The 25,449-nt window shown below is 34.0% G+C and overlaps 1 protein-coding gene across 1 annotated transcript in view; it reads right to left on the reverse strand.

The window, feature by feature from the left end:
- Positions 1-12,586: 12,586 nt before the first annotated feature.
- The window catches only part of LOC148943726 (uncharacterized), a 54,910-nt gene continuing 42,047 nt past the window's right edge, over positions 12,587-25,449 (reverse strand). The window contains exons 5-8 of the mRNA XM_089101481.1: positions 21,662-21,785; positions 19,026-19,166; positions 18,301-18,418; positions 12,587-12,796 (exon numbers count right to left, since the gene is read on the reverse strand). Of these exons, the coding sequence (XP_088957607.1) occupies positions 12,714-12,796; positions 18,301-18,418; positions 19,026-19,166; positions 21,662-21,785 (466 nt within the window). The 3' untranslated portion in view covers positions 12,587-12,713. The remainder of the gene's footprint in view (positions 12,797-18,300; positions 18,419-19,025; positions 19,167-21,661; positions 21,786-25,449) is intronic.

The raw sequence follows: 25,449 nt of genomic DNA on the forward strand, positions 1-25,449 counted from the left end.
AAACAGAATCTTCGTTTTGTATTGCGGGAATATAGGGCTCCAGTAGTAGGCAACAGTTCGTGACGACATTAATCACACATCTATGTGCCATTCAAAAGCAGTTTTAAATTGATCTTGACATTTTTCCGAATTTTATATGGTAAGTAAATAGTGGATGGTAAGTAAAGAGCAAAGAGAGGTAGGGAGAATGTAAATAAGATGGTATGGTAAAATTAATGAAAGCTAAGTAGTGTCTGGTAAGTAAAGAGCGAATCTTGTCAATAGAAACGGGAATTCTAAGAAACAGAATTTAGGAAGGAGGGCTCGAGAATATGGCCGTTTCAACTTCTACTGGAAGATATCCTCATTTCACAACAAAAACTTTTATAAAAACTTTTTATAGTCTCGGTTACTATTGAGCCGCGTCGCTCCTTATTTATAGTTCGTTACCACGAATCGTTTGATTAAGTGATAATTTATCTATTGAAAGTTATTAGCATAAGCATGATTGCCTAATTTCAGAAAAAGCAGGAGAATATCCCAAAATAGGTATGGGAGGGGATAAAAACTAAAGCACCAACTTCACCATATCCAATAAAACTATAAAAGAAATTTCGAACACATAGTATAAAATATTAAATTTACAATTCAGAGGAAAAAATGGCCAAGAGAAAAATGGTCAAATATACGTCTTTTAAAAATATCAAAATAAAAAATAAGATATTTTTTCAGCGGAATTTAAAGCCCAAAATTAGCAGAAAGTAGTTTATCTGAAATTTCAACCCTAAAAGAAGCAGAAGTTATAATGAACAAAGAAATTTGAATTCAGATAAATTATAATTAACATTTAAATATAACTTAAAAGGAGGAGAAAATAATATGAAGAATTAATCCAAACCTGTATTAAACATCAATTAAATTAAGTAAGGGGGGGCCCTGCCCCTGTTGAAACTCACAAAAGATCTGACTGTCATTTGCACATTTATGCAAATTCCAGCAAGGCCTGACATTACCACCTTTTGTGAAATATGCACTTGAAGCGCTTTGATTTTGGGCCTCGCATTTTATTTTAAGTGTAAGATAGGATAATATTTTTACTTCAAAAAGACCATCACGAGCTTTAATAGACGTAATTTTCGGAGACCTTTGTTTCGGTGGAAAGAGGGAAAGGGGACTGGAATCGGGAACGGATCCAAGGACCCTGATTTAGACCGTAAATTTTTTTGAATGATGATTTATATAATTTGGTACTATTACTTCTGGGACTATTCTTGTCATGCCACCCCCCGTGGCATATTTTTGGGCATTCCAATAGTTTTTAATAAAATCTTGCAACTTTGGTCTGATGCCACGTGATCTGGGAATGTCTAGGGGAACAAGGGGAGTAACAGGGGGTGTAATGTTACCCTCCAATCAGTTTGACCCTTAAAAAGAGCATTGGAATATTAATTTCTTGTCGAATGGTCCTTCCGTTCTATATGACGACGTTATGACTGTATGACTATATGACATTATGACTATATGACGACTACATGACGACAGAAAAAATTAAATAACTTATGACACACACAAACTTTTCCTAAAAAAAATGAATTAAAAAAATTGTCCTAAGCCTGATTATGGCAAAAATAGTATCAAGCAAATGCTTTGAAATAGCCATCTAATTTAAGAATATTTATTAAGCCTCTCGATTTCGGAGGCAGTATAATGCATGCTTCATACTAGTATACTACATACTGGGTATTACTATATACAAATTCTCAGGGTTCTAAGCCGACTGATTATATCCGAATTGAGAGTTTATTTATCCATCAATAAATTTACAATAAAACTTTCGACATAGTCTCATCCGTAAGGCCATATGGCCAAGGTCAAACAGGGAAGGGAAAAATACACCAACAAAACTTTTTCTGCTAAATGCCTTCTTGCTTTCAAGAAACTCGTGTCAATAAAAAAAAAGAAAAAAAAAGAAAAAAATTTTGGTCAAATAAAAATTTTGCTCTAGCCGGTCCAAATTATTCTTTGGTGGCATAAATAAGCAGAAATCAGGGCTTTTCTAAAACATGATCCCCTTTGTCAGGGGCAGCGAGCTAGCGCTGCCTAAGTAAAGAGCAAAAGGCTTTCAAAGTATTGTATGTTCCCTCGGCCACTTCGTCTTAGAAGCTTTGAAAGTGGCTCAATAGACTGGAAACTGGGAATTTTATGTCTTTTTAAGAGTTCGAAGTGATGGGATGGCAGTCAGCCCCTTTCTTATGCCTTTTTTTGCAACCCGGGGTCCCCGTAGCCAACAATGACATATGGTCAAAAATTTGTAATTGCCATCTAGTTGAAATTGTCAAAAAAATCCAATAAATATTCCTCCAGGGATGACATAACTCCAACGGCCCCTAGGCCAAGGTTCGTGGATAATATAAATTTTCGATTGTTTGATTTTATGATAGAAAAGAGGCCTTGTTTAATGTTGGGTGCACGATTGGTTCGAAACCTTTAGTGGCCACTCTATGGGCCAAAAGGATAAAGTATTTGTTTGTGGGTGGGAGAGGTATCTGGCAAAGGGCCCAAAAACAGTTTGTCCCTTATCAATTTGAAATTTGTCCTTGGCCTAAGAGAAATGAAACATAAATTTTAAATCAATTCTGGTACAAACAATCCCCCTTCAAAAAGGAGCTCTAAAAGTGCCAAATTTTTTTTTATTTCCTGATCAGCTCAAAATTTATTTCCTTAAGTCCATATTGCAACGGAAGCTCAAAGCGAAAGGAAAAAAAGGGTTTCAGCCAAAATAGGCATGACATAGGGCTAAAAATGTGTAAAAACTTTTTCCCGGCAGCTTCTAATAGAAGGGTGATCATAAAAACTTGAGAGGGAGCTTATGCAATTGGCTATTACATGTTTTAATGCCTTTTTTAACGACCAAAAATGATTTGAGGGATGGCGCTCTCCCTTCCGTGCACTTTTCTGTTGTCCTCCCGTGCCCTTTTCTGCCTTACGTCCCCTATAAGTCTAGTGATTTTAGATCCAAATTTTGAGATAGTTATTTTGTTCAGAAATAACTCAAGTGAGACTATTCACTATTCACAATAGAAACTATTCACGGTGAAGCAGTAATGCAAATCAAGAAACATTACATTTGCTCAGCTTAACAAAATAGAGTATCCGCTATATCTCCAGAACAGCTTGGGAAATTGAGCTGAAACTTTCAGGAAGTGTGCCGGGTCAAGCGGACCCCAAATTCTATCTAAATTCTATCAAATTCTAGGCAAAGATAAAGACATTAGTTGAATCCAGTTAATCAAAATAGCATATCTGCATTACTTGGGAAGAGCTCAGAGATTGGGATGAAGTTTGAAACTTTTGGTAGGCCTAGCATGAAAGGAGGGGCTTGTAATTTTGTTCCGGAGCGGGGGGGGGGGGGCTAAAATTTTTGGCTTCGGGAAGTGACGTAATCCTGTAGAAACTACATGGTACAAAATTATCAAAATAGCGTATATGCAATATCTCTTGAATGGCTTAGAGTAACAAGTTAAAACTTTCAAGGAGTGCTAAAGAGGTCAATTGGAGTTGAAGTTTTGACTTGGGCGTGGGGGAGGGTAAAAGCAGGGGATGTAAAAATGTCTTTTTGTCAAACTACTTGAACGTTCTTTTACTATCAATTAAAAAAAGCTTTCAGAAAAAGAAGTTTTTCAAAGAAAATTAAAGGCCATATTAAAATTTAGATCAACCGAAATCTTCCTATGATAATTCAAACTCAAAATGACCAGAAATTACTATTAAAGAACAAATGAGACCAGAAACGAACAGAAATTAAAAATTAATCATAGCAAATAAACATACAATAGGTACTAATATAAATGAATAAATAAATCTTGAAACGAGTAAAACTTAAATTGCATATGCAAATCAAGCCTAAAACAAACCTAGATCTCTACAAACCAGAGTTTGGCTACAGCACCCTTCGCTAATTGTAAAAGTTTAAAACCTACTGCGTCATTGGCACTTAACTGAAAGCAAATTATTTTACAAATATTTTCTATTGTACTTATTACAACATTGAAAATAAAGATGAAAATTACACTGAAGTCAAATTTTGAACTTATGAGCTTTCCACAATTACTATCATTATATACCAAATATTCAGTTAAATTTTATTAGTTCTTTCCAAGACTGTTCATGACACATTAGTTTACATCATCTTTCTGTTGTTTAGTTTCTGTACCGTTACTGTATCGTTACTGTACTGTACTGTATAGGTTTGTCAGTCAAAGCGGATAGCACCACAGGGACCTCCCAAAGCTACAAAATTGTTCAAATGATAATTCCTTTAAAATAACTTTTGGCGTTTTCGGAGCAATATGCAAGAACATTTTAGGGACTGTCCTTTTCTGAACTTTGAAAAGAAAAATCTGCTCCGTTTTATAAATAAAAAAAAAAAAAAAAATACAATGTGTGATTAAAGAATAAAACGCAAAAAACGGGGAAAATAATTTTTATAAGATTTTCGGGATATCTGTTGCCGGCTTTTAATTTTCTGCCGTTTATTCGGATCTCTCATCCAAGGTCTACAAGTTATGCAAGACTACCCAATTTATTCTAAATAGTTTGGCCCCAACACAAATCTTTGTATTTTTGCATGTAAGTTCCCATTATGGTGTCCTTAAACATGTTTAATTTTATTACATAATTTTCATCAATATTACTCTTTCGTAGATTCTTTTTCTCAATATTTTTTTTTTTGAATTTCTGTATTGTACCAACTTCTGATGAGCAGCTTTAAGCTTAATGTATTTTAAATATATGGAATTTACAATAATAGTAGGTTTTTTCAATGCATATACTGCTGTCAAATTTCCATTTTGAAAGTTTCTACTGACAGAGGCCCCTCTGAGAAAGGCGATGAAAGAATAACATGCTGTTCAACTTACTTTTTGAACTATCCATTTTTAAGTTTCGTGCAAAAAGTTTCTTCTAAATATATTTATTGATATGCTAGCTAATAATACTTTAACTAAATTATATTATACTTTATGTTGAGGAATTAAATTAATTGATTTATTAATTTTAAATGAATTAATTTAATAAACTATAATTTAGAAAAATTACACTTTATTGAATTATATTTTTAAAATTAGTGTTAATTAATATGTAGTACAATATGTTCGGTACAAAAATACAACCTCATTTATCGACACCACAGCATTATGCTGAGAAGATGATGGACTGACAGGGATTGGAGGTTTTAATTCAGAACAAGTAGAATAATTAGATTAAATCAACAAAAATGATAAAATATGTTTTTAGGATAAACAAGAAGGGTTGCAAATCCCGATAGCCGAAACGCAGCCTTGACAACTTTTGAAGACAGCCTAGACAATTGTTTCTTCGGAAAATCTTTTCTGAAGCACATTTTTTTGAAGGGCAATTCTACAGGGATGGTAAAAAAAAATCTACTAAAGAGTTCTTTTTGTATTGAATGTATGACGCCTTTGCTCTTCATACATTTACCATATTTTTTGATCCTCAAAGAAGGAGGTAGGACCCTTCATATATATACCATATATTTTGATCCTCAAAGAAGAAGGTATGGCCCTTCATATTTTTACCATATATTTTGATCCTCAAAGAAGGAGGTAACGTCCTTCATATATTTTGATTTCCAAAGAAGGAGGTAAGGCCCTTCATATATTTACCATATATTTTGATCCTCATAAAAGGAGGTAAGACCCTTCATATATTTACCACATATTTTGATCTCCAAAGAGGGAGGTAAGGCTTCCACGTTCTTTTTTTTGGAACCTATAAATGATAAATCTTACATCAATTACCTATATTTTGAATAATTCGCAACGATCAATTTTACTTTAGTCAGTAGCTTTCCCGTTGGTCATTACGGAAACTAAATTAAAATTTTTTTTTTTTTAACAGAAAGTAAGGAGCAGCATTACAACTTAAATTAAACAGAAATTATTCCGTATACGAGGGTGCTGCCCCTTCCTTAATGCCCCTCTTTTCACGGTAAAGTTTTTAAGCACTTTTGAAAAAGTTAGTTACTCTAACTAACCGGTCCTTCTGTATCAGAAGCCGTTCTATAAAAAGTCGGATAAAGCTCTAACTTTAGCATAAAGAGCGAGTATTGAGAACGAGGTAGCCCCCTCATATACGGAATAATTTCTGTTCGTTTTAAGTTTTAGTGTTGCTCCTTATTTTGAGTAAATAATTTTTTTTTAATTTAAGTTCTGACCATTTTTAAATAGCTCTGAATAATTGCCTTCCTCTCTTTGGAAAATTCCGTACCCCCCCCCCCAAAAAAAAAACACAAAAGGTTCTCCATGGAAATCTCCCTGCGTAAGCTGCTCCCTTGGGAAACTACCCCCCCCCCCCTATTTCCATCCTCGCTGTAAATTATCCCCAGAAAGTTTCGTGTCCACGATTCCGCCTTAAAGGTCACTTGATTTCGTTTAATTTCCGATCGTTTTCCAGTTCTAACCCGAAATCACCCCTACATGGAAAATTTTTCCCGGACTCACTTCAAATGGAAAGTTTCTCCGACGGAAAATTTTTCCCCGGAGAATTATTCCTGGTGATAATTCCCTATGGGGAATTTCATCTGCAGAAAATGAGTAAATTTTCTAAATGAGTTCTGGCAAAATTGCCCTGTGTAAAATTCCCTCTGGAAAGTTCAACCACGGAAACTTACCTCTTAATGGAAAATTCTCATATTAGAAAATACCCCTCAACCAAAGAAAATTCTACCCCCGAAAAGTATCTGTATACTTCCCAATAACCAATGCTATATGTGAACAATGGGCAAAGCTCATAGCTTGCACCCCTTCCCCCAGGGTTGTGGGGAGGGAGGTAAAGTCATCCTGTAAGAAATAGTTATTAGATCTTTCTACTATGATGAACAAACTGGATATCTCAAAATTTTTATTGGACGACTTTGAGGAAAAAAGAGGCGTGGGAGGGGGGTTAGCTGCCCTTCAATATTTTTGGTCACTTAAAAAGGGCACTAGAACTTTCGATTTCCGGTCAAAGAAGCCCTCTCTCGATCTCATAGGATCACTGGCTTATGTGGAAGGGTTTTCCCCCTTCTTGCCTCGCTCTTTACGCTAAAGTTCGAATTTTTGTCCTAATTCTTTAAGAACGACTTCTGAAATACAAGGGTTGCTTAATTAGAACAATGATAAGCTTTTATAAAAGTACTTAAAGATTTTAGCGTGAAGAGCAAGGAATTAAGAAGGGGACAAACCCTCTCACATATTTAATAATTTCTGTTCGTCTCAAACTTTAATATTACTCCTTAGTTTTAGTTGAAAAAACTTGTTTTTATTTTTTATTGTTAAGGGCAATCCTGCAGGGAAGATAAACGTATCTTCCCTAAAAAAAATAGTGCTAGAATAGAACTATATTCATATCCAATATATGGACCATCTTGCCCTTTATATATTTACAGTATATTTTGATCCTCCCAGAAGGAGCGGGAGGCTTCCACGTCTTTTTGTAGCTTTCCTTTTGGTCATTTTTAAAATTGTAGCACTATTTTTTGGTTATGAGCTCAGCTCCAAATCTTGCCGATATTTCAGCTTAGTCAACTGGTTTACAATTGAAAAACGCCTACTTTTAGTATCTTCAATAAAAAAAGTTCAATAAATAATCTCCCCAATAAATTCCGAGAAGCGCATTTTTTACGTCTCCATTTAAAAAATATTAAAGAAAATATTCACCCCCCCCCCTCATTTGAGTGAATTGACGGTCCTGGAAATTATTTTTTGTTAAAGAAGGCAAGGGAAGGCAATCCTTCAGGAAGTGGGTAGAAATAAAAAATAAAAAAGTTGCTAGAAAAGAATCATATTCGTATTGAATGTATGGCCACCTTGCCCTTCATACATTTATTGAATGTTTTGATCCTCCCAGGAGAAGGGAGAGACTTCAATGTCCTTTTTTAAATTTTCCTGTTGGTCATTACGAAAATAGTAGTAGGCCTACTAATTTTCATTTATGAGGTAAGATTTTAATCTTGCCGGTATTTCAGCTTAGTAAACTAGTATACCTGCTTTTGGTATCTTAAACAAAAAACTGTAATTCCCCCTCCTCAATGGAAGCACATTTTTGTGTATGTGCGTTTTCTGAAAAATGAATTAAAATGTCCCCCCTCCTTATCTTAGTGAATTTACGACCCTGGAAGCTAATTATTGTTAAATAAAATTCTGAAGGGAAGCAAACCTTCAGGAAAAATATTATTTGCCCTTCGTCGTAAGGCTTCGTCGTAAGGCTGGTAAAATTATTCGCTAGTAAGGAATCATATTTGTATTGAACGTACGATCACTTTGCCCTTCACATATTTATTATACATTTTGATCTTCTTCGAAGGAGAGGGATTGGCTTCCAAATCCCCTTTTTCGCCTCCAGTCAATAAGAAAATTTCACACTTCGCTTATTTTACAATAGTAATCTATTCTGCTTTGGTCAGTAGCTTTGCTTTTGTTGAAACAATAGTGCTAATTTTTTTTTCTGAGCTTAGCTTCAAACCTTGTTGGCATTTCAACTTAGTAAACTCGTCTATTGGAAAAACACCCGTTTTTGGTATTTTCATTAAAAAAAGTAAAAAAAATATTAAATACTTCCATAGATTTTGAAAACAGACTTTTTGTATTTTCCTTTTTTTAAATGAGGAAAATCTTTGCCTCTTCCCCATATTTTCGTCAATTCGCGCCCCTGGCAGTTAATTATTGAATTCATATCAGCCACTTCAATATCAATTAATTGATTTTGTAATCGTTGCACTTTTACCAAAAATGATTCGCTTTGAGTATTATTTTTTTATGAGCTTAGCTTCAAGCCTTGTTGGCATTTCAGCTTAGTGAACTGGTCTACGGTTGTAAAAACATCAGTTTTGTGTATTTTCATAAAAAAAATTAAATTTTGAAAAATAGACTTTTGTATTTTCTTTTTTTAAATGAGGAAAATCTTTGCCTCCTCCCCACGTTTTCATCAATTTGCGCCCTGTCAGTTATATACCGAATTCCCATTATTCATTTAAATATCAATAAATTGATTTCGTAATCAATTTGGCTGCAGTTTGATCAAAAAGGATTTGCTTTGGGTACTATTTTCTTATTAGCTTGGCCTCTCGAACCTTGCTGGGATTTCAGCTTAGTGAACTAGTCTACGGTTGGAAAAACACCACTTTTTGGTATGTTCATTGAAAAGTAAAGGAACATTAAATCTCCCCCATAGATTTTTAAAAATAGACTTTTTGTATTTTCCTTTTTTTAAACGAGGAAAATATTTGCCTCCTCTTCAAGTTTTCATCAATTCCTAGCCCTGGCAGTTATTTATTGAATTTGTATCAGTCATTTAATTATCAATCAATTGATTTTGCTATCAATTTGGCAGCAGTTTTATTAAAATGATTCGCTTTGGGGTATACTAGAACACAGTAGAAATTCAAGAAGGACCTCTGGAAAATTTTTACAATTATCTCACGGCCAAATGGCTGGCAATATCCTTACATTTTTCCGTAAATTTAGAACGATGACACAGACAAGAGGAAGCTATGGAACATTTCTAATTTCAACCTGGGGAAAAGGTATCTGGCTCAGGTCCGAGAAATTTAAATCTCTCGTGTTTGTTTTAAAACAAAAAAAGCTTTTACAATAGATCTGTTTTTCGAGTTTAGAATCACGGAAATTTGTGGAAGTAATTAATAAAATAAATAAAACTAAGGTAAAAAAAATCATTTTAAAAATTATCATCCTCGGTATAAAATCTGCTCGGTGAAGTTTACAGAGCTTTAAAGAGACTATCATCTTGACAGCATTTCCGGATGTACTCTTCGATGTACATGAAATAAAACCTCATTTAGGAGAAATAAGGATAAATGAGATAAAACCTCATTTAGGAGAAAAGGTGAGGTACAAAAGAATGAGCATTCTTTAAGGGAAGAGGGGGGCTTAAGGGCCAAATAATTTTTTGAATATTGAGGCAATCTGTCAGTCGTTATTCAAAATGAAATATGCGAAACTTTTTGTCAAAGTTATTTTTATAACTCACCTTACTAAACAGAGTTCATTAGCTTGATCAACTTTCCTGCATCTTATTTGGTTATCAAGAAACATTAGAGGTTTATGCTTGTTTTCCAAAATGTTTTATATCTCATTTTCTCAAATACAGAAACATTTGGTATTAGAGCTTTTGATACAAAAATTGTCTTATCTTCGAGACCATGCAAAAGCTTCCTTATACAAACTACTTTACACCAATGATAATGGCAAAATACAAAGGGTAGTTTCATTCTATTTTCCTGTTCTATCCTCCTTCTGGTCTCCATTTTATTCCCCTGTAAAATGTTTGTGCTGTAATTCTGTTCTATTCTCCTGTTTGTCTCCACTTGTTTCCTATTGTCACTATTCTATTACAATGTAAAACGTCTTTGCTGTAATTTCCATTCTATTCTTCTATTTGTCTTTTATTGTTTCCACTTTATTCTCCTGTAAAATTTGAAACGGCAACTTGTATCTTGCCGTCTCAATTTTATTACCTTGTAAAACGGCTTTGCTGTAATTCCATTCTATTCTCCTATTTGTCTCCATTTGTCTTCTATTGTCTCCATTTTCTTCTCCTGTAAAATTTCTGCGCTACAATTTTGTCCTATTCCCCTATTTGCCTCCACATGCTTCTTATTGTCTCAATTCTATTACCTTGCAAAACGTCTTTGCTGTAATCCATTCTATTCTCTTATTTGTCTCCATCTGTCTTCTATTGTCTCCATCTTATTCTCCTGTAAAATTTCTGTGCTGCAATTCTGTCCTATTCACCTTTTTTGTCTCCGCTTGTTTTCTTTTTGTTTCTCTCTGTAAGTGACCATTTTTCTCTGAGTATGTGACTCGGGTGTCTTCCCCCTACGTTACAGGCCAAAGAGTCTATTGAGGGTTTAATAGAGTGTATTGTTGCATGTGTATTTGATTGTGAATAAATTTTATCTTATCTACTTGTCTTTGTAATTCAGTCACGTTATTTTTAAATTTATAAATATAAGTATATTGATAAAGCGTCATTTATAAATATACCTACTTACTTACTTAGAAAAGGGAATCCAAACACCCGACCTTTTTTACCCGTTGTTGCTACGTCAAATTGCACAATAGAATTCTTATCAATCTTGTTAACAAACGGCAATATATATATATATATATATATATATATATATATATATATATATATATATATATATATATATATATATATATATATATATATATATATATATATATATATATATATATATATATATACTCAAGAACGGCACTATATATATTTTTTTTAAATTGACATACTACCCTTTTCGGTGTAAAAAACGACCAAGATAGGTCAAGATGTTACAAAAATTAGTTTCTCCCTCCCAGCCCCCTTAATATTCTTTTTCATAAATCGTCGGCTGACTGAAATTAGAGACACTTGATGATTGAAAGTGTTGAGCGTAAATAGGAGGAGCTTGAAAACGATTTATTTGACGAATTAGTTGATTCCAAGATTTTAGAGAAATACATTACCGTTTGGTAGCTGTGAAGTGAGTTTGCATTATAAATCGCTTTGCATTAAGTGCTACGCATTGCGGCAGAAAAATTACGATACTAATTTGGATACCAGGAGATCAAGTTTCACTCAGTGATTGGTGTTTGTTTAATAAGACTGTTCGTGATAAGAGTTTTCAGTTTTTACGTAATAATTTCGTTTTCTGGTAGAACAAAAATCGCTCAGTCTAAAAAAAACAGGAAAACTCGTTGAGGATAGTTTCGGAAAAGCATTTTCATATGAAAGACGTCACAAACACCCAGATGTCTAAAATCCTAATGATTTTACTATCTATAACGAAAAAAATAAAATGAAAGTAAATTTATTTACGAAAGAGTTTAAAAACAAAACAAAAAAACTGTTCTTTCTTTTACTGAGCGAAGCTCGATACCCCGGTACTGGTATTTAAAACCAGTGAAAATGTTGAGGCACAGTACTTTTACAAGTAAAATCTCTGTTTCTCTGGGATTGATCAATACCAACAATTATTTCATTTTAGAATAATAATAGTTACTTGTCTGTTATAGTGCCTATGTATATAGAAGCTAAGTAGAACCTGTTTCTCTGACACTCATTCCTAAATAATGTCACAAAATATGATGAACATATAATATTTTAGAAACAAATTCGGGCTATATATTTGCACATTAGGGGGGGGGAGTGGGGGTAAAGTATAACGGGTCTGCATGCAAAATATGTTAGGTACAATCATTCTGCATATTATGAAGTAAGAATTGTTTTCTTCATACTGTCCAATTACTTTATCCCCACCCCCCTAATCTGCAAATATATAGCCCAAATTATATATTTCCAATCTATTCTGTCACTTCTCTCAGTCTTGTCTCACGCTAAGCTAAAAGAAACTAACGAAGGAACTGGTTCTACTTAGCTTCTATATACAAAGGCGCTATAACAGACAAGTACCTAATATTATTATTATATTTCATTATTATATTATTATATTTAACATTAACATTATTACATTTTCTAATAATAATATTATTAGAATCATATCATTAAATCTCTATAATATGTAATATAAAGACGACTAGAGTATTTTATTTACGTTCCGGAAAACAAAGATACAAAAATACCTCCACCTCCCAAATATCAAAACAACAAAATTTGTCTGGCACATATTTTCACATCCTAAGGAATAGGAACTTTCAGCCATTTAATCTTCGAACGCTGCTGTATGATCCTGAACGTTTTAAATCCATATACTGCACGGCGTCAAAGAGATCAACCACTGGAAGAAAAAGAGCAATTAGAGAAAAATTGTATAATAAGAAAACAAAACAAAACATTTCATTCAGTCAGATTGCAAAAGTGGCCCTAACTGGATTTCAAGAAAATACCATCGTGTCGCCCGAAAATGCCCTAAGTGGATTTCAAGAAAATACCATCCTGTCGCCCAAAAATACCATTTTTGTGTCATAATAAATGACAAAAGTCACTATAAAATAACTTGTCTTTGATGAGAGTTGAACCTTAGGCCTCCTGATCTCTGAGCTAGCTACGACAGTTTGCTGAAATATAAAATTTTTAGTGACAAATGAAAAACTATATACCAAAGCATACTAAAAGATTTGCGGCAGCACTTAATTTGATCATTTAAAACTTACTACATGTTATTAAATATTTTATTTAATATAAATTTTAATATATGTTATATGGTATTATTATGTATAAAGTTTTCCTTTACCACTAAATATTTTTGTGCATTAAGATTATTTCTTTTTTTCCAGTTTCATAATTTTAGTCGATGACAAATTCAGGATTTTTTTGGGGGTAGGGGAGGGGGGCTTCAAATTCTGTTTTGGGGGGAAGATGCATAATAGTGTGCGCAATACTTTCTCTTTTTAAGCCTTTCACTCAAACAGGTTCTTCTGCTAGGGGCAAACAATTTTATAATGCCAGATATTTAGCTCAAGATATATTTTATCCTTTGAGCACAAAAATCAGGAATATGAAAATTCAATTGGGAAGCACAGCCGATGTCAAGTCATCCAGGGAACTTGTCAATCCTGGAGCCTAGCTGATCTCTCCTATATTCTATGAAGCATACAAAGATTTGCAAAATTCAACGAGTTTTAGTTATGAATAAGTCTTTAAAAATAACTTTTAAATTATTTAATTTAATTAAATAACATAAATGATTGTTAAAGATAAATTGAGTAGTTAAAATTGAATAATTCAAAATAATTTTTAAAATAACATTGAAATACGTCCTTTCGTAAGGGTCATAGCGATATCAAAACATATAATTGCCAATATAAAAATATACCTGTTCTAAAATCATTTGTGAAAAAGGCAAAATATTATGTTGTGGAAATATCAACACTTCTACCCTTTAACATTATCACGCTTAAATAATTCTAAAATTATTCTAATTCTAAAAAGTAATTATTAAAATTAACACTGCTTTTCAAGCATTGCAAATTAATTATATCGGCTTTCCAATTCTTTACTTATTTAATAAAGTGACCACACGCAAGACTTTCAGTGGCAATACACAGTCAGGGAAATACCCCATCCTCAATTGATACCACTGAATGGATAAGAGTGGAAGTCGCTAAGAAATAAAAACAATAATAATAATAATAATTTTATTTTTGCCCGCTCATACAAAAACAGAGAAAAAGCGGAGTAATACAAAAGAAGAAAAGGGGAAAAAAACAAGAATGCTCAATATCAAAGAACAAAATTATGTAGTAACTTCTTCATTCACACTCGTAGATCAGATGTAGAGGCAAAAACCCGAACAATGTTTCCAACGTCTTTTTTTTCAGCACTTGTTGCCGTAGACGGCACAACGACAATTGGGTCTACCATATCTTGAGACCTTAGACCGAATGCGTTTCTCTCGTAGAGCGGGTATGGAAAGAAAAACTTCTGGTAATTGCAGTATACAAGCCGGAGTTTTAGTCTGTCAGTTTGCTATTGGAGTTTTAGTCAATCAACGCTACTTAATGTTACATAGAAATATCCTATAGCTGCCTATGCTATTTTCTTCAATTAATTCTAAATATATATTCACTTACTGCTTGCTATTTACTCAGTAAGTTATGCTTTGCACCGCATTAGTAGCAAAATCTATTCCTATAAGATCCATCTAGCTTTCAATTTCTATAAGAGCATTGTTAAAGCGCCAAATGTCCATTTCCGTTCAGTCTCCAATTTTATCTATTCTGAACTGTGTGCGTCTATTTTCATATAAACTACATCATAGCAGTAAATTAAAAAAAGATATTAAAGAAAAAAAATTGTATTCTTCCTTTTCTTTGGTGTCGATCGCCTTCTATAAGAATACAAATCCTATAAAAGTTATGATTCTGTGAAAGATAAAAAGAAAAAAGGAATTAATTCACACCAGAAGTTCCAGAGCTCAAATGAAATTTCCGATTTGCAACCCCATGACTTAAAACTAAAGAAAAATATGTTAATTATGCAAATACCTAATTTAGATATTAATAGGGTATGTGCAATGGCACGCACCTGGTTGTTACTGAATTATGTAACATTAGTGTAAACTACTTTGTACAGATCATAGCAAAGGATGAATAAAAAATCAAAGAAGAAAATTGTGCTTTGTCTTTTCCTTTTTTTACTACCTATCTATCTTACCTCTTACTCGACATTCCATAGCTTTCCATTTTTATAATACCTCGCATACATAACTTTTTCTCTCTTAGTACATTTTATCTACCTTTTCCTAAAAACTAAATTTTTTCATTCATACGATTCTCCATCCATTAATCTACCATGCAACAATTTCAAAATTCTCATTCTAGCTACCCATGGCGGCAAGGGGCTGCTCCCATTCATTAGGCCTATAACATATAACAGTAAAATACAAATTTACAATGCATATACGTTTTTGTACTTTAAAATATATTCACTTTTCTTAGAACACTTTTCACTAGATTTACATAAATAATTTTTTTTTTAAATAACACCATTTTTTTTATTACATCACATTTTAACACACTCGACTCTCCCTGGGCCTTGCGTTATTGGGTAGCTACAACAATCCTCAAAAAAATTCCCAAAAATCAAATATTTCACAATCCAGGCGAATCGTATCGCCCTCAACATATAAAATATATTCCACTAATATAAAATAGATCCCAAACAATCATTAAAAAAATTACTTCAAAACTAAAATCTATAATCTAAAAATTCATAAAATTCCTATACTAATTCCACATTCCCTAAAAATATATTCAATCATTTTTTTTTCCATTTGTTGAGTTTCAGTGTTTTTTCTGTGATTTCATGATTCTATAGCTTTTTTTTATCAATAAATTTGTATTTACAAAAGCCTTTTTTTCTAACAACACATCCTTGTCCACCAAAACACAAAAACTATTCCCTTCTACTTTATGCCAAACACGTCCTCAATTTTCTTACACTTCATAATCCTTATCCTTTTCCGCTCTCTTTCCACACGATTTATCACATCATAATCTACCTTCTGCTGTTCTTTTCGTTTCCACGTGCAATAAAAAAAGCAATACTATGTACACTATTGTCCTTATATAGGCCTCATCATCTACTTTTAGGTATAAAGCTTTCTCTAATTTAACTTCATCTTTTTTACCTGTAGCACTTGCCAATAAATTCCTCAGTCCTGCTACATTTTCTTCTTGTTTTTCACATTCTAACATTACGTGACATTGCGTTTCTAGTTTTTTCTCGCACAGCTTACAAAGTCCATTACAACAGCCCACATTTATCTTTACTTTTGGTTCTTCTGTGGGTAACAAATTATGCATAAAGAAAAACATATGTTCTTTAACTTTTGGTGGCAACAGGCAACTTTCTAGTAGTATGAAACTTTTGTCCACCTCTTCTTCACTATAACTACCATTTTCAATTATTTTTAGTAGAGGAAGCTGCTTCTTTTTTCATAATATTCTTTAAGTATTTCTTTGTCAATTTTCCCACTTATCTCAAGCAACACTCCTAATTTTTCGATTTCATAAATTTCTTCGAATGCTTGATTATATTTTGGAGTATATTTCTTTTCTTTTCCATGTTTCATACCAAGCACTTGTTGGTGATTATTTTTTCCTCGTCACTTGTTCCAACGTTGTCCTAATGAAAAGTTCTTTCATCTTACATTCCACATGTATGACCTGAAGGCCTCCATGACTTTCTATTTATGAATATATTGTCTGTTTTCAATTTAGGTGGAAATTTTTCATTCCATATTAACTGGTAAATTGCACTCACAATTTGCTTTATATGTGTCTTTTTGAACTGTAAAACAGTTGAAAGATACTATAATACTTGGCATGCAGAAGTGTTTATATAATGAGCTTTCTGATAAATAGTCAGACCTCTTCCATGTCCTTGTCTAAAGGCATTTTGAATTTCGATAATGTCTTTATCCCATTTTTACTTTCTCCTCGGCTCCAACTTGAAAAAACATACCCAAGATTTAAATTTTTTCCTTTCTCGGGATTCCCACACACACCTCTTCTATTTCGTCTCTCAATGATAGCATTTCACGCTTATTTCTGTTGAGCTGTAGCTTGAAGATATCACAATGAAGATTGACAATGAAGACAATGAAGAATTGAAGAAGTCTTTTCTTTGGCGAATTTTTTCTTTCCCTTTTCTTGTATTTAGAAATTCATTTTCGTATATTTATTAATTATGATTCGCAGTTGTAATTGAAATGACAACGATATACACGAATAAATCCCGTTTTTTTTTAGCAAATCAATGTGCTGCGATCTTACGTCTTTTGATAGAAAACAATTTTAATGAAAATTTTGGGGCTTTGATCTCATATTTTAGGGATTTTTTTGCAAACATATTTCTTCATTCTACTCTGATCAGTCATTTAAGGATTCTGATGAGATTTTCATCAAAAATTTACTTTTCGTTCTATCCAGTGGCAACAGTTCAAGAAGATGTGGGTGGACAAAGTGAATTTTTCAAAGCTAGGGAGGGGGGCAATTTTTTCAAAGAAAATACCAAAAACAGGTATTTTCCAATAAAAATACCAAACAAGGTATTTTTTGTTATCTTTGATGCTATACTGAACAAGACAAACAAAGAGACAGATCTTTCCCTTGAATATCTCCCCCCCGAAGAAAATTTTAGGCAACTTTTTTTGCGTAACAACGTCAATAATTTCTGAATAATATTAAAAATTACTAATAATTATTTCTGAAACGACAAATAAAATGCTTATACTAAAGTGCGAAAGAGAGCAATTTTTTTTCCTACTATTCCGCGGTAAAAAAAAGAAGAGTGCTTCAATGTAATTGGTTCACGTCTGTGACATATTTTAGTAAGCCAAGCAACTTATTCCTTAAGCGCGTGTTAGAAAAGGTAGCTGGATAATTCTGCCTCTTTAAAACCTGATTGCTTCTCTGTAAAATTCTCAAAGAACTTATAAGAATAAGAATAACACAGTTGGTCGCAAATTTACTTTCGGTTGCAATGCTTAAATAACATCCAATCATCTTATCAGTTTGTCTTAGATTTTTATAAACAGTAGAAAACGTTTCCCATAATATCAAAATTTATCTTAAAATTAAATTCCGAAAAATCAAAACTGAAAAAAAAATCCCCCTTATGTGAAATTCTTCTGTGTGAAATTTTAAGCCAGTAAAAAGAACAAAAACGTTTTTAGTCACAAACTTTTTTTTTAGTAGCCCCTCTTATTGTCTGTGCTCCTTGAGTTTGAACTTGACAATCATTGAGCTTAACAAGTAAAGAAAAACTATTACTAACCTTCCGCGTCTGCGGAGAACCCAGTGGGGAGTAAACTTTTCTTTTCTTCGGTACCGCTGTCAAACACTGTAATTCTTATCTCTCGTCGAGCAAATATCACATGTGGCTTACCACTTTTCTGTAAAATAAAGCCAAAATTATGTTTTGAGAGCGACAGCGACAGAGAGAAGGAGAGAAAGAGATAGACAGATGCATAGATAGAGAGATAGAGAAAGAGAGCGAGAGGGAGTATCCAACTGTCGACTGAATATAAAGGTTGAAAAAATGCAAATTTTTAATTATCCAGAGAATCATATAAAGTGTAAAAAGCTGGTTAATTCAATCATTTGATAGGGTGGCCGATAAACATCACCTTACCTTCCTTTGGGGGGTAGAGTATCACATACCTCCCTTTGGGGGGACGGAGCTGACTACACGCTAGAGAGAGAGAGAGAGAGAGAAGAGAGAGAGAGAGAGAGAGAGAGAAAGAGGGAGGGAGAGAGAGAGAAAGAGATTAAAAAAAAATCTGTCGACTACATTTCTTAATTGCTTTTCCTTGACTCACTACACAATTACTTGCGAAATCTTTTTTTTTAGCTAAGGATCTCAGAATAACAAAAAAGGAAAGGGAACAGAATCCCTGAGATTTACACCTTTCAAAGGCGAAATTTTTAGGTCTTTTCCCCTTATTCTGAATTTTAGGGAGCGCCTATGTCTTTAAGGATTGTCCACATGGGATAACTTACCGTCATCACCCTTTCACCGCACCATCTAGCTTCGTATCCATTGCTTTCTCTTTCAATTTCGATGTAAGCTCCATGGCAATCAACCGAATAGGGAGCGCTGATGTTGTGGAAAGTCACCAAAATATACAAACCAGGCTCAGTCTAAAAAAAGAAAATGTTCGTAAACAAAAATACAAAAAAAGGATGGTCGTTAGGTACTTAAAACACATCTGTACAGTATAATCATTGGAATATGTAATCATCATTTAAAATATTTATTATTTTAGCTAGGAATAAAAATAAGTGAACCAGAGTTCGAAAATTCGTGTTTTCCACCTTCTTTGAATAATACATTGAAAAAAAATAAAAAATTTGCCCCCTCCTAAATTTGCGTGAATTAAGACCACTGGATATCATGTCTAACACTATTTTATTTGGTGTTGTTTTATCATCAGCTCAAAAAAGGCGACTTTTAGTAAAGGAAAAGTCTTCCTCTAATCTCGACCGGGGCACAGTAAAATTTTTTAGATTTTTTACGCTTCCTGAAAAATTTTAATTAGTTGAAGGAGTAAAAACTGAATTCACAGGTTTTTTCCATGGCCAAAACAGAGCATACAGAAACTGCAATTACAAAACCACGTATTCAGCTGAAGAAGAAGCAGAAAACAACGGCAAAAGACTGGCAGAAAACAGACGTCGGAAAAACCTAAACAAAATTCTAAGTCTTCATTTATAAACCCATCAACAATAACATTTTACTGACACGGAGATTCAGCTAGCTTTAATTTGAGTGAAACTGATTTATCATAGAATTTTGATTTGCTGAAAAGTTCTAAGAAAATTCTGATTGGCTGGAATTTGAACTATCGAATTACTTTTATTAGTAACATATCAATGTTGATTGGCCTTATGTCTCCTGTTCAAGAAATGAAAAATCATTATTTTGAGGTTTCCTTTAAAACTCGAAAATGCAGTTACTAATTTTGGAAAAGGACAACAGAGTTTTGGGGCGGTTTTTGGGTTTCCTAATGATTATCGATGAATGACGCACTACGGACATCTATTTAGGGGCAATTAAAAATAAATGACATGATACATTTTTGCTTTTTAGTGGTTGCCAGCAATATTTTGGGACAATAAAGAAACAAAACAAGATTTTTATGTGTGGTATTCACCCTGGTATACTTTTCTTAAATTTTAGCACACTCTGAATAAAAATATTTGTATTTAAAGGTAAATACATATTTTATAGGTGCCGATGTCTGGTAAAATGCTTTAAGCTATAGTAAATTTGAATTAAGGTAATCAGCTGTGTTGTGATCTTGTATATGCCATCAATGAGAAATCCAACTTTTCTCGGGTTTGTAAATGTAATTGTGTTGACCTTTGGACTCTGATAAATAGATGTCTAAAACAAATGAGCCAGAACACAATTAAAATAATAGTAAATATGTTCCACTTGAGAACTAGTTACAAAAAAAAATATTTTTTTTCTGATAATTCGTCAAGATAGCCTACAGTTGGGAGCCTAGCGCCAAAAGTACCTAAAAGACAGTATATTGACTTAAAAAGAAATAAAAAATTTTGAAAAGTGGGCAATTTCTTTTTAAATAAGACAGCGAAAAAAAACAATTTTCGTACAAATAACAACGAAAATTCAAATAATTCGCTTAACATCCGAAAGCCACTATTAATTTTGTTAAATAAAGACCTGATTGATCAATATATGACGCTATTTTCTGCTGTTTTTGATTATTCTGTGGTAGCGCAGTGGATTGAGGCTCTGCTTGATAATGAGGGCCCAAGGGCCTCATCCCCGCAATAGCAAGGTTAGGTGACAGGCTTTCTACTGTTGTAAAAAAAGGACCCAGAAACTGAAACTTCAATTAGACACTCTAAGCACCAGCAATGACCCTGGAGGATCTTTATAAATTGCCCTTATGTGATTGACTGCACTAGGAATTCAGCAATCACTGCAACCTAGTGAAGAGCGAACCATGGCCTATAGTAACCAAAAGCTTGAAAATGTGTTTAAAAAACAGTTTTGTGAGGAAAAATAGCCATTTCTAGCGGATTCAGTAATGGTAATTATCATTTCGATAAGTCTTTATCAGGGCCGTAAACAGGATTTTTTTCGGGGGAAGAGAGGGGGGGGGCAAAAAGATTTTTTTTTCGGGGGGGGGGGTCTACGAAAAAAACTTTAAAAAACGTATCAAAAATTTGTTTTATATTCATTTTTGTCTTTATAGCTGAATGTTATTTTGATAACAAATCTGCATGAATTTTGAAAAAGAGCCCGAAATCCGTTAAAAATGGCGTCAATCTGAAATGAAAAATACCCCATTGGAATCGCCATTGTCAACACCCCACATAGAAAACTTAAAGCGCCCCACCTAGAACAACAAGAAAAATCACGTTTTCTAATTTTCTATTTTTTTATGAACACGAACGCGATATGTTGTATAGTCCACATATTTATTCATAGTTCCTATAATTCTAAGACTCTCATTTTTTTTCCTTTATTTATTCTATTTTTCTTTGTAGTGCACCCTATCAAACACATCTTTTGGCTTGCTACTGATTTCTTTTTTGAATATTACGAGCAATTTGTTATTGCGCTATTTGCTACTAAACAGTTCAAAAAATACACGACTTACTCTTATTCTCCAGTCACACTCTACTGGGTCTTCTCTGAGGGAGGAACGCATACTTCTTGAGCTGGTTCCTGGAATACCTTTGAGCATTGCCGTTCGAAGTGGATATGGTAAAGATCCCAAGAACCTAAAAGTAAAAATTTAACAGAGAGGAAATGAAGAGAAAAAATAAAAGAAAGTCATAAGTTAAAAATTTAAGAAAAAGGCAATGCTTACCCAAATAACTATAAATTGCATGACATACTTATAAATTATAAAAAAATAACTATCAATCAAATAAAATAGAGCGTAGAAGGAACTGATCTGTCTGAGCATTCAACTTTTTTAAATATTTCCGTAATTATTTAAAAAAAATTCTTAATTATTTCAGTTGTAACATTTATATTTTGCCATGCAAAGTAAGTATTACCATGCAAAGTCACTCACCAACAACCGACGGCTTAGGGACCGTCTGTCAACAAAATTCCCTAGGAACACCATAGAAATAATGGACCACAGCCAATCAGCCTAGCTCATGGCCATCCTAGACGAGTGGATGACATGCTAGGGTCTTAATTATGTGTCCATCAGGACGGGGGTTCGAGTCTTGATGTAGCGAATGCTTTGAATTGGGATGAGAGTCAATGGTGTGACTCCGTAAGGTGAGCCGCCGTTACACACAGAGGGCGAAAGCCGAGTGTATATTACTCTCTATATTCTTTACCTACTCTACGGTATCCCCAGCAAGCAACGCGTCTACGATACCGGCAACCTTAAAAAAATGGACGAGTTGGTACAGCAACAACATCACTGAAGATGAATAAGGAGAATCCAAGATATGCAACTTGGAATATCTGTTAAAATATCCGTTAAAACGTGACGTAACGCGGGCTTTGGGAGCCAAAAGCTTTTACCGACATAACCAAGACATCCTAGACCTTACTGAAACCAGATTGAATGACTAAGGTAAAATCCACGAATAGTAAAATAGGAACAGCTGATGTACGGAATTTTTGTAATTCTGGCTCTAGCGGTAGCACCGGATTTCACTGTGTCGGACTAATGTTCAATGAGAATATAGAATCTTCAGTGTCATACTGGGATCCCATCTCTAATCAAATAGAATACATCCAACCACAGAAGGCTCCTTTTCAAGGTCACCGCGGTTGATGCTTAGGCCTACATGCCTACACGTGACTCCCTTCACCGCTTGAAAGACCGTTTTTATGATAAATTACGGCAATGTCCTAATGTCCTAACCGGGACTAGCCTGTGATTGGGGGAGGTTCAAATTCAATATTCCATTCTGACCCAGTAGAACATGGAAACATCAGACCACAAAGACGTAGTGAACAACCTGGGAATGACTCGAAATTGCTTGAGTTCACAACATAGAGTAAGGTGTTTTTCTTGAACAGTTGTTTCCAACAAAAAAATGAGCATATGTTCTCGCCGGGATCAAGAGATGGTAGCACACCTGCACAGCTCAATTGTCTAATGATAGAAAAAAATGGAGATCCTCTGTTGTTGACAGCAGGGCGTACAGAAGGGCTGATATTGGCTCAACAATGACTCTGATCATTGCCTTGTCAAAGCCGCACTTCACCAGAAAGTGTCAGACGGGAAAAATCACGCCCCGAGCATAAATAATACAAATAAGCTGGCAATTTAGTCTGAATCCCAGCCATTTAACCTGAGTTCGATCTAAACATGAGAAACAGGCTTTCGTTGTTCTCCAAGATCAAAATGACGACGTAGAAGATGAAAGTGTAGGAGATTTTTGCGAAAAATCAAGGAGCAACACAAGAAGCAGCACCAAAGACACTGGAAAAACGAGCTGAAAGCCAAAATAAGTGGTGAACGATATATACATTTCAGGTGCTCAGAGACGAGTCAAAAGTCCCCGTAATTCACCGGGAAGAGTTGAAACAACTTTGGAAGAAAGCTCACAGACTAGCGTGGAGAAACAAGAACAGATACTGGGCGAGAGATGCAACTGAACTGAGGAAGCTGCCGGAAGAAATATCACCCATAAGCAAAAGTAGATAATTAAAGACCTCAAGGAAACCTAATCTAATAAATCTAATAGCTGAAAACATAAGAAAACGTTGACGGTACTTTAATAGCCAGCATACAATAAAGAATGAGTAGGTAGGCAGAACACTTCCAAAACCTTTTAAATAGATCAAACCAGTCTCCTCCACCAGGTACCTCATCAGGCAGCGAACCTGAACCATCCCAAACAAAATATAAGTGCCTCCATGATATTTACCCTCCTAAGCTTGAAAAAGCAATGGAAGCGGTAGAATCACTGTTGAGCTATAAAGCGTCAGATGAAAATGGATTTCCACCAGAGCTCTATAAAATAGGTCTATCATTTTACGAAAACTCACGAGCATCCGCAAGAAGATCTCGAGGAGGAAGTACCTACCCCAAGATTAGAGGGATGCAATAATTATTTCAGTGTTCAAGAAAGGCAATATGAACGATTAAAGAAAACTATCAAGACATCTCGCTCATGGCCCTAAAGAAATTCAACATTGTTGCCACAAACGGATTTAGAGCCAAAAGAGACCGTAGAATTTTATCATTTGAGATCATCTTGCACCACGGCTCTATCCATAGCGCTCTAACCTCAATAACTTTTGGATTTCATAGGAGCCTTCGACACGGTACTTCTTCTGCTACTACGGGACATCATGCTAGATGACGGACTCCCAACAATAATGAGTGGGAGCCTTATGAAGGCCTACTATGAGAATACGTGTAGCGATATCCGCGTATATGAAGAACTCACAGAACTCCTTAAAATTACTTTTGACGTGCAGCAACGCTGCCCAGTTTCCCGAGCCCTCTTCAACTACAAAATTAACTGGGTCTTCAAAAACTCCATAAGAGCAGAAGAAAAAAACGAGGTAGAAAGTAGGGGATCTTGAATACCCAGACGATGGCGCACTAGATTCTAAATCAACCATCCAAATAAGTTTTACATTTATGCATTCTTCTCGGAAGTCTGGCGGAAAATTTTGAAAAACAAAAACTTATAGGCTACTTATGCTTTATGCTAAGTCTAGAAATATTATTATTTCAAAAAATCTAATTTTGCGGTACACATGAAGTAACTTGGTAAAAAAAAACAAAAAACAAAAAAAAAACAGCTGCATTTGACAAAAATAGATGAATAATTTGGCGTTAGAATGGTTTACATATGTATTGTACCAGATTGCCATTGGAATTAATCCTTTGGTCATCCTAACCAGTTCACCCCTTTAGTTCATCAATTTATTAAGAATATCAATGGTTTCCTACACAATTATAATTATATAATTTCAAACTATTTTTATAACTTCACATAATCATATAATTGACTAATCAATACTAATCAATTTATTAAAAGTTTGAATTAATTACACCCTTCAGTACTTTGTAAATGACGCAAAAAACGAAAGGCAGTGTCGGTGGAAGATTATATTCGGTCAACTTTTCCTCAGGGGAGTTTGGAACCCAAAACCCCCGGGAGGATTAAGAATAATTGGTATAGAAAAACAATAATTTTGAGTACTTCACCCTCTCTCCCCAGATATATTGTCTAAGATTCTCAGATTCTATTTTGTGCGAATTTTGGCCTTTGGCGCTTATGACACATTAGATTTTACAGATTAATATCGTTTTAACGTATTTCTTATTACATATTGTCTACTAAAAAATGACAAAATCGAAAAAAATAAAATTAACTAGAACAAAAATGAAATGAATAAATCAGAACTGACATTGGATATCCGAATTCCAAAAAACATGCCTAAGAATAATTT

This window comes from Artemia sp. Qi Xiang Cuo, chromosome 15, assembly GCF_049724085.1.
Source record: "Artemia sp. Qi Xiang Cuo chromosome 15, ASM4972408v1, whole genome shotgun sequence".
In the NCBI taxonomy this organism is placed as follows: Eukaryota; Metazoa; Arthropoda; class Branchiopoda; order Anostraca; family Artemiidae; genus Artemia; species Artemia sp. Qi Xiang Cuo.